The sequence below is a fragment of the Egretta garzetta genome, unplaced genomic scaffold, assembly GCF_000687185.1.
Source record: "Egretta garzetta isolate BGI_Z169 unplaced genomic scaffold, ASM68718v1 scaffold581, whole genome shotgun sequence".
NCBI classification, from domain to species: Eukaryota; Metazoa; Chordata; class Aves; order Pelecaniformes; family Ardeidae; genus Egretta; species Egretta garzetta.
Genome location: NW_009258623.1, coordinates 419554 through 429848, shown reverse-complemented (window position 1 = coordinate 429848; position 10295 = coordinate 419554). Strand labels below are relative to the sequence as shown.

General features: G+C 50.3%; 1 protein-coding gene across 1 annotated transcript; it reads left to right on the top strand.

Annotated features, from left to right (window-relative positions):
- The first annotated feature begins 5920 nt into the window (after positions 1–5920).
- On the top strand, positions 5921–10295 carry LOC104134654 (keratin, type II cytoskeletal 5-like). The gene is made up of 9 exons (XM_009648233.1): positions 5921–6580; positions 7245–7459; positions 7664–7724; positions 7960–8055; positions 8229–8393; positions 8862–8987; positions 9199–9419; positions 9841–9875; positions 9964–10295. The coding sequence occupies exons 1-9, from the start codon at positions 5921–5923 to the stop codon at positions 10293–10295; spliced, it is 1911 nt and encodes a 636-aa protein (XP_009646528.1).

Here is a 10295-nt window from a genome sequence, read left to right as displayed (position 1 = left end):
AAGTCAGCGTTTAAAGGCACCAAAGCGAACGCGTAGCCCACTGTCCTGTCCTTCTCACCCCTCTCCCACTCCCAAACTCCCCAAAAATTTGGGTAGTTTGTAAGTTCAGTGGGAGGGTGGGGGAGGTCTTGCGGGGTGAGGTGGTTAGGGTGGCGAAATTGCTGGCTCAGGCTCAGCGGGGATGGCCTGGGTGGGCTGAGTCTGTGAAACACTTGGGGTTTTCTTGGGTTGTGTCCGTGGGAACGAGCCCATTCCTGGCTGCATGGCAGGAAAGAGGCAGCTGGGTTGAACCTGGATGCTCCTCTTGCCTGTCCTTCTGCTGGGTCTCCTGGGGTGACAGAGGGACTTGACCCCCGTTTTGGACTCGGTTGATGTCAGGGGACCGTTCCCTTCCCCTTTCTCTTCCTAAGCCCTTTCCTTGCTCGCGTTGGCCAACTTGGGATGCTCCCTAGCTAGTCCACCTCTGACTGCCCACGGCCTCCAAGCACACTGCTGGCCTCCATCCGTGCTTCCCTGTCCTCCGAGGTGGTCCCAATGCTGTGGTGTCCACCGCTGGTGCTGTCACGGCAAAGGCATTGCACAGCCCTAAGTGCTTTTGGAGCCGCCTGTAAGGGGTGGTGTGGAAGAGGGAAGGGTGATCATCACCCCTCCAGCTAATTCCTCCGTATCCATGATGCTGGAGCCAGCCCTGCAGCTTTTATGGGCGTCTGGACTGGCCAGGGATCCATGGGTTGCTTTTAAGGTGTCTCCAAAAGGTAACTGAGACCATGGGAAGAGCAAGATCTCAACCCCCCATCGAGCCCCACCCCTCCACAAAAGCAGAATATTTTTGATGACCTGTACGTTTAGAGCCCAGACCTACTGGTGTGGTTTGACCTCTTGCTCAGGAGACCTTGAATCACATCCCTGGTCAACCGCAGACTAGCTCTGAGCTCCGGCTGAGTCACTTCATTTATCCCATGCTCCGTTCCCTGTTTGTAAATGCTCGAGACGCAGATGCACCAGCCGCTGTGGAATGTCACGGCGCTGCCAGCGGAGGCATGTAGCTGCTCGGGTAGGGATATGGCTGGGACATGGCGAAAGATTTTAATGAGTTATAAAGGGACCTGAGATGGCGTTGAGTGAAAAGACACCTCCGTCCCTCCGAGTCACCCCGATCCAGCGGCTCTGTGTAAACTTGCCTCCAGCCAACGCTTCCCGACATCAGGGCAGGGTGATGAAGAGCCCAAAAGGCGCCTGGATGTGTCCGAATGCCGTAGTTAAAACAAACAGCCACCAAAAAACCCTTGCACTTTGTTCCTGTGATTGCACCAGCAATTAGGGGAAAATTCTCCTGGGCTGGACCCAGATGTGACATAATTTCTGCCTTTCGCTGGAGAAGTGAAAACATTTTACCTGGCCTGAAATGAGTTTCGCTTAATTTTGTCATGATTTCCCCCCCTCATTTTAGACGTCTCCTCTAAAGCAGGGTGAAAACACTTAAAGGTCAAGTGTTTTAGGGCAAGCATGGAAATTAAATGCATTGCTTTGCTTTTTTTCCCAGAAATTCTTCCTTTCTGTGGTTGAAGGCTTTTCCCAAATCCAGTGCACGTTCACTGATAGCGTTGCTGCTGAAATCATAGAACCATGGCGGGGACTCAACCCCTTCCCTGGGCAGCCCCTTCCAGCGCCTGACAGCCCCAAGGGGAAGGAATTGTTCCCCATGGCCAACCCAAACCTGCCCTGGCACAACTTGAGGCCGTTTCCCCTCATCCCATCGCCTGCTACCAGGGGGGTATTCAAGGCTTGAACAGCTTTTTCCGTATTCTTGCCCATTTATTTTCATAGAATCATGGAATGGTTTGGGTTGGAAGGGACCTTTAAAGGTCATTTTCCTTCATTAGGCCTTTGGGTACCGTGGTGGTGTTTGAGATCCTTGCAGGCTGAGGCTGCCTGTTGCATTTGAACCGGGTGATGGTGTTGATATCCAAAACCCCGTTTGATTTCCTAAACTTGGCTGGAGATGCAGCCGTGACTCAACGAGTGCCTTATCTAAACACAGGTGCTGGGGACTTGAGTGTTGTGCTGACTTAAGGTATCTCCTCCCAGCGCGGCTGGGAACGTGAAAGCTTTCTGATCATGTCATCCTGCCCACGGGAAAGAAAAAAAAAAAACCCACAACCCCGAAAAACGTAACTGTGTGTTTGGTAATGCAGAGGGAGGTGAGGGAAGGCGTTGTGAGATGCGTCTGCGTGTGCACCGGTACCCGATCATATCGGTAGTAGCTATAAACCCACGGCACCCTCCTGAACCTCGCAGTGCTGGTCTGGCTGGCGATTTGCCTCTCCTCTAGGCGGGAAGGGCTGTTGAGAGGTGGCTCTTGCCCTGAGAGGGGATCAGATGTTTGCCGAGACTTTGGGGTCAGGGTTGTAGTGATGTGTGAGGATGGGCTTCAAAACCTCCCAGGATGGGCAGGCGGTTGTCCCCACTGTGGTATTTAGGAGACAAAGTCTTGCTGAAGGCCAACAAGCCACAGGGGACCTCCTCAGCCCCCATATTTAATGTCTATAAACCACGCTCTACAACCACCAACTCCTCCGTCCTCCCCATCCCTGCAGTCTCACAGTGCCTTGTTGTCATTATATATTTTTTTTGGCTGTATCTACCCACCGATCCGCCCCCCTGCGTGCTCACAAATCCACACTGGTGCCAGGGAGGGAGCTGGAATGAGCAGGCTGTGCAGGGAGAGTTGTGTTTTTCGCTGGAAATGCCAGTTGAGCTGCACATTGCACCACGGTCCGGGTCCCTAGGCACTTTTGAAAATAGGTGTCTGGGCGATATTTTTAAAGGTATTTAAACATCTGAAGATAGTTGCTAGTGTGGATTTTCAAGAAGCACTTAATTGCCTGTGTCCTGTGAGAACTTCTGAGAACCTTGCTAGACAGCTACCAGCACAGTTCGATGCCTTAATAGTCGTAAAGATTTTTGGGTTTCATTTTTGGACTTTGGATTTCATCGAATCATAGAATCACAAGGCTTGAACAGCTTTTTCCGTATTCTTGCCCATTTATTTTCATAGAATCATGGAATGGTTTGGGTTGGAAGGGACCTTTAAAGGTCATTTTCCTTCATTAGGCCTTTGGGTACCGTGGTGGTGTTTGAGATCCTTGCAGGCTGAGGCTGCCTGTTGCATTTGAACCGGGTGATGGTGTTGATATCCAAAACCCCGTTTGATTTCCTAAACTTGGCTGGAGATGCAGCCGTGACTCAACGAGTGCCTTATCTAAACACAGGTGCTGGGGACTTGAGTGTTGTGCTGACTTAAGGTATCTCCTCCCAGCACGGCTGGGAACGTGAAAGCTTTCTGATCATGTCATCCTGCCCACGGGAAAGAAAAAAAAAACCCCCACAACCCCGAAAAACGTAACTGTGTGTTTGGTAATGCAGAGGGAGGTGAGGGAAGGCGTTGTGAGATGCGTCTGCGTGTGCACCGGTACCCGATCATATCGGTAGTAGCTATAAACCCACGGCACCCTCCTGAACCTCGCAGTGCTGGTCTGGCTGGCGATTTGCCTCTCCTCTAGGCGGGAAGGGCTGTTGAGAGGTGGCTCTTGCCCTGAGAGGGGATCAGATGTTTGCCGAGACTTTGGGGTCAGGGTTGTAGTGATGTGTGAGGATGGGCTTCAAAACCTCCCAGGATGGGCAGGCGGTTGTCCCCACTGTGGTATTTAGGAGACAAAGTCTTGCTGAAGGCCAACAAGCCACAGGGGACCTCCTCAGCCCCCATATTTAATGTCTATAAACCACGCTCTACAACCACCAACTCCTCCGTCCTCCCCATCCCTGCAGTCTCACAGTGCCTTGTTGTCATTATATATTTTTTTTGGCTGTATCTACCCACCGATCCGCCCCCCTGCGTGCTCACAAATCCACACTGGTGCCAGGGAGGGAGCTGGAATGAGCAGGCTGTGCAGGGAGAGTTGTGTTTTTCGCTGGAAATGCCAGTTGAGCTGCACATTGCACCACGGTCCGGGTCCCTAGGCACTTTTGAAAATAGGTGTCTGGGCGATATTTTTAAAGGTATTTAAACATCTGAAGATAGTTGCTAGTGTGGATTTTCAAGAAGCACTTAATTGCCTGTGTCCTGTGACAACTTCTGAGAACCTTGCTAGACAGCTGCCAGCACAGTTCGATGCCTTAATAGTCGTAAAGATTTTTGGGTTTCATTTTTGGACTTTGGATTTCATCGAATCATAGAATCACAGAAGGGTTTGGGTGGGAAGGGACCTTCAAAGCTCCTCCAGCCCAACCCCCCCGGCAGGAGCAGGGCCATCCCCAATCAGACCCATCCTCACAGCCCCGTCCAACCTGGCCTTGGATGTTCCCAGGGATGGGGCCTCCACCCCCTCTCTGGGCAACCTGTGCTGATGTTTCCCCATCTTCACCTTCTTAGGTAGCTTTAAAAATGCTCCTCTCTGATTCTTCTGCTGTTGGGGAGAGTTGAAAACTAATAATAAAAAAAAGAGTTTCCTGGGAAAATTGTTAAGAACGAGGCAGGAATTGTTATTTGATAAGCAGGCTTCTGCACGACAAAAGGATGAGTGCACGATGGGGCATGGTCTTCCTGGCGCACATTTGACTCGTAAGCTAATCCTTCCTCAGTGTGGCATCAAAACTGGAGTTTTCTGGTGAGCTTCCGCCTTCCCAAAGTCTAGTGACTGCTTTCAAATCAGCTTGGCCAGGACACCGGCCCGTGTGCTCGATGGAGGGCTCAGCACAGCCTACGAGTGTGTCTCTGCCCAAAATAGATTTGCATGTAAATACTGAAGTAAGCCAGGCAGCCCCAAACCACGCGTTTCCTCCAGCGACAGTCGTTGTGCCCTCTGCTCTCCTCCTTTTGGTGCATCTCTACACATGAACTGAGCTCTCCAGCATCCTCTGCCTGGCTAATTGCATTTAAATAGTTACAGGATTTACTATGTGGGCAGCATAACTTTGCATGCCTCCTTCTCTCCGTCTATCCTCAGAGCCGTCTGTCTATCTGTCCACGCTTCCCACCGTAGCAGCTGGGCTCCTGGTGTCTTCTCCGGCGCCTCTCATGCTCTTGAAGCCTTCAGAAAATCCTGAAGGGATTTCCTATCTGTGATATCCATTTCTCCACCGGTGCTGAGACGATCTTGGCATGAAGACTCCAGAACTTACTTTCCGTAAGAGTTTGGTCCAACAATAAATGAATTTCCAGTGCCAACCATTGCTCCGGTATCTCGTTTCTAGTAAGGGTTTATTTATCAAAAAGGCGCAGAGCCTCATCAAAATGCAATTTGCTGAGCCCTGGCTCCAGATTGAGAAACTACTTCTCGAAGCCAAAGGCAATTTTCCATGTAAAAAGAAGACCAAGGGTGTAACCTAGGTGTGTTTTGGGAATTGTGAAAGCCCTGCTACAACTTGGCAGGAGCAGCAGCGCTTGCCTGCCATGGGGCTTTGGAGTGAAAGATCAAAATAAAGATAAACATAAGCAGGGAAACAACCACAATGGATGAAAGGTGGAAAAAAAAAAGGAGTAGCGTATCCTGGGGAGAGTGTTACTGTACCGCAAAAGCGTAAGGCTCCTTAGTCACCGAGTGCTACCCTTGGGTAGACATGGTTGGATCTTTTTTAATTTTCTCCTGCTTTATAGGGTGTGTTTCTGGGTAGGGTCCATGTTTGGCAAATTGAAGATGAAAATCTGTAAACCACGCCACACTGATGAAGACAGTAACTGTCTCCTCCTTCACGCCCATGCAAACCCAGCCCACCTCCAGAAACAGATAAAAGAGAGCATCTACTGCCCTCCAGTCAGAGGGACTTCACTTCCCTTCTCTGCGCACTCATCTCCTCGCAGCACAGCTCCATTGACCTTTCTTATCTTCTCAATTTTTGACTCTGCTTGGAAGGAACAGCCATGTCTCGGCAGTCTGTCTGCAGAAGCTTTGGAGGCGGGAGTAGAAGGGGCTACAGCTCTTGCTCTGCCATCGGTGGTGGCTTTGGAGGAGGTGGTGGCAGAAGCAGGAGCAGCTACAGCTCGTTCTCTGTGTCCAGGGGATTTGGAGGTGGCGGACGTTGTGGAGGGTTTACCAGCAAGAGTCTCCATAACATGGGTGGCAGTGGAAGGATTTCCATGGGTGGATGCTATGGTGGTGGAGGGTACGGAGGCAGAATGGGTGGCTTTGGTGGAAGCTATGGAGGAGGAATGGGTGGCTTTGGTGGAGGAATGGGTAGCTTTGGAGGAATGGGTGGTGGTGGAGGAATGGGTGGCTTTGGTGGAGGAATGGTTGGTTATGGTGGAGGAATGGGTAGTTATGGTGGAGGAATGGGTGGTGGCGGAATGGGCGGTGGAGGAATGGGCGGTGGAGGAATGGGTGGCTTTGGTGGACCAGGCTTTGGCATGCCAGGCTTTGGTGGCCCCGGTAGAGGTGGCCCTGGAATCCAGCCAGTGCAAGTTGACTCAAGCCTCCTACAGCCGGTCCATGTTGAGATCGATCCCCAGATCCAGCAAGTCAAAAACCAGGAGAAGGAACAGATCAAGACTCTTAACAATCAGTTTGCCTCTTTTATTGATAAGGTGAGAGGGTGGGACTGTGTCTCATTGAGGGTCAAAACTGGGAGGAACTTCCAAGTCCTGCAGAAATATTGTCCTGCCTGAGCTAAATATCAGCAGGCGGAGAAGCTTGAGCAGAATCTTTTTATTAAGTTCTGCTAGGGAAGAGATGAAAATCTCTCTTCCACACGAGATCAAAGCCATGTCTTCAGGGCTTTAATCTAGCCTGTTGCACCAGGCTCAGCTAAGAGGTGATTCTCGCAAGCAGGCTCAATGCCTCCAAACATCTTCAGGTTTCAGGCACAAATTCTCCTGTCTGTACCATTCTCTTTCCAACCTCCCTCCCCTTTAAGTATTCACTAATATAATTTTCTTTTTCTCTTCATTTTCAAACATCCAGGCGTTTAAATCGAGTCTAGAAATCAAAGATTTCTACACTACCCCCAATGGGAACGTACTTGGAGCTGGTGCGACATTTAAAAGCCTCTTTGGCTTGAATATGACTCAGGAATTTCCTCCTTTTCCCAATCTTGCAGTTTAGGCAAGAAAATAAATAAACAAATAAATAAACGTTAACCCGTTCTTTCATCATCGTGCAAAAGTAGAATCTTTTCCGTGATGAAGGGGTGCCTCGGTGACTGCTGCTGCTCCACATCTGATGGTGGGCACTTCATGTGTTGGCTTTCAGGTCCGCTTCTTGGAGCAACAGAACAAGGTCCTCTCCACCAAGTGGGAGCTCCTCCAACAGCAAGGGCCTTCAGGGCCAAGGAAGAACCTTGATGTCATCTTTGAAAATTACATCCAGAACCTGAGGAGGCAGCTGGACTCAATCTTGGGACAGAGGGGGCAGCTGGAGTCAGAGCTGCAGAACATGCAGCAGTACGTCGAGGATTACAAAACCAAGTAAGTGCCGCGGCAGTCTGACCCAGAAAGCAACTCGAGCAACTCGGTAGTTGCTTTTCTTCACACAGGTGCTTTTTATGGCAACTGTGGACAATTTTCCCTCTAAATACTTTATTCTGGTGGTTTTTTTTCTTTTTAGTTTGTTTAGTGTGGCCTTAGGCAGGAAAATGCAGGAAACTCAGCTCGTCTTTTTGCTCTCTGTAGGTATGAGGAAGAGATCAACAGGCGCACAACTGCTGAGAACGAGTTTGTGGTGCTTAAGAAGGTGAGTCACATGCACCACAGAGCGATCGCTTGAATCTCAGGCTTTATCTGTGCGTTGAGGAGACTCCCTCCTGAATGGGGATTTGGAGAGACTCTAGGACCTGTGGGCTGATATTTGAAGTCCTTTGGTTTTAATTTGCATAATTAAATAATGCTATCACAGTGTTACAGACTGTAATTTCCATGGTCCTGAAGGATTTCCAAGAGGAAATTATTCTCTGTGATCTTTGCTGTAGGACGTGGACTGTGCCTACATGACTAAAGTAGAGCTGGAAGCCAAGGTGGGAGCTCTGACTGACGAAATCAACTTCCTGAGGTGCATCTATGAGGAGGTAAGAGCTCTCCCTTCCCTGGGCTGGTTGGAGACGCAATGAGGAGTGTGGTGGCCGAAGACACTGGGGTTGGACTGGGTGCCCACATGGCTTTGGTCTGGAGAGGCTACTTGGAGTTGCTGCTCTTCCCTCCCCTCCTCAGATGGTTGGGCTAACTCGTGTCTTGGTTGTAGGAGCTGGCTCAGATGCAGACAATCAGCCGGGACCTGTCTGTGGTGGTGTCCATGGACAACAACCGGCACCTGGATCTGGACAGCATCATCGAGGAGGTCAGGCGTCAGTATGAGCAGATTGCTCAGAGCAGCAGAGCTGAAGCTGAGGCTTGGTACCAGAGCCAGGTGAGCTGCAGAGCATTTCAGGAACCCTGGGTGGTGGCTAGAACTTGCAGATAATTTATGACAGTGAGACATCTCTTTAAGCTAATGGTGCTGGAGCTCATGCAAGGAAATCTCAAGAGGAATTGCGTTGCTTTTGAGGGGTCTGACTCACTGTGCTCCAGGTGTCCAGAGTCTCACTTTGGTGCATGGTACAAGCCTCTCAATAAAGATGGCCAAAAATGCTCTGTAACTAGAAAATGCCCACCCAAAGCAGCTTTTAAGAGACCAAGGGATGCTTATCAGTGTGACTAAGATCTATTTCAAAGTTCAAACTCAATAATACTTGAGTCTCAGAACCATCTGTTACTGGGCACCCATGGCCAACGTGAGAGGTGCCTGTAGCAGCATGTGAGCGATGACACTATTGACAAATCTTGTCTAGGCATAGGAATGTTTCACTGAAGGTTTGCTTTTTCTCCGTGCCATCAGTACGAACAGCTGCAGAGCACTGCTGGAAGGCACGGCGACAGCCTCCGCAACACCAAGATAGAGATCCAGGAGTTGACCAGGAACATCCAGAGGCTGCGGGCTGAGATTGAGAACGTGAAGAAGCAGGTAGGGGTTGGTTAGTGTCTCTAACGGGATGCTGGCATCAGACTGGGTCACAAAGGGCCATGTGTGGGGCAGAAATGGTTTCTTCAACCACCCCTTGTTTACTTCATGTAGATGTTTTCCTTTTTTTTCCCTTGCCTTCTCCACTTGGGGTTTGAGGGCTGGTCCTAAGCAACCAAATGAGTCTGAGAAAGCGCCCTTTTTAATTCTGCAGAACCAGCAGCTGCAGGCAGCTATTGCTGAGGCTGAGGAGCGGGGTGAGATGGCCCTCAAGGATGCCAGGTTAAAACTGGAAGAGCTGGAAAGTGCTCTGCAGAAAGACAAGGAGGAGCTGGCTCGCTTGCTGAAGGAGTACCAGGAGCTGCTGAACATCAAGATTGCCCTGGATGTTGAGATTGCCATGTACAGGAAGCTGCTGGAGGGAGAGGAGAACAGGTAAACACTTGAACTCTGATTTGAGAGGGCTGTTGAGATCCGTGCTGGTCACCTTGAGTTTTGACATTAATAGTTGAATCTCAAACCAGCTCCTTCGGTTGGAATGGGTAGGAATGGCTGTTCGCAATCTGGGTGACATTTTGGGGGGGTCAGGACTGGTAACTGGCAGACTCTGTTTGCTACGGGTGCTATAACCACCACTTCATTTGTCTTATGGGCAAATTTTTTAATGAACCTGAAGTCTGGAAGAACCTCATCATAAAGAGGAATTGTCAATGCCTTCCTTCCTTAAATACTTTAGCGATACCAAAGCTGCCGATAAGGCTGAAACAGGAAAACAGTTTGATAATGAAAATGCAGTTCTCAGTTATTAAGATGTGTCTTTTGTTGGGTAATTAAAATTTACCAATTTCCCTCACAGGCTGTGCAATGACGGCATGTCCAACGTCAACGTCTGTAAGTATCGGCATTTGTTTCCTCGTGCGTTCTAGGAGATGCAGGTTGCGAGTGGATAACGCATGCGTAACCCGTGCTTCTCTTCCAGCTGTGGTAGGCAGGACCACCATCAGTGGAGGCAGAGGAGGCATGGGCGGAGGCTTTGGAGGCGGCAGCGGCATGGGCGGAGGCTTCGGAGGAGGCAGCGGCATGGGCGGAGGAATGGGAGGAGGCGTGTGTGGAGTAGGAGGCGGCTTTGGAGGTGGAAGCATGGGCGGCAGCTGCGGAATGGGAGGAGGAATGTACGGCGGTGGCTTCTCTTCTGGAAGCGGAAGGATCTGCGGCTCTGGAGGTGGCAACTTCAGCTCCGGTGGGGGATCGTCCTCCGTACGGAGATGTGTCACGACCACCTCCGTCAAATCGTCAGGAGTGAGATTCTGA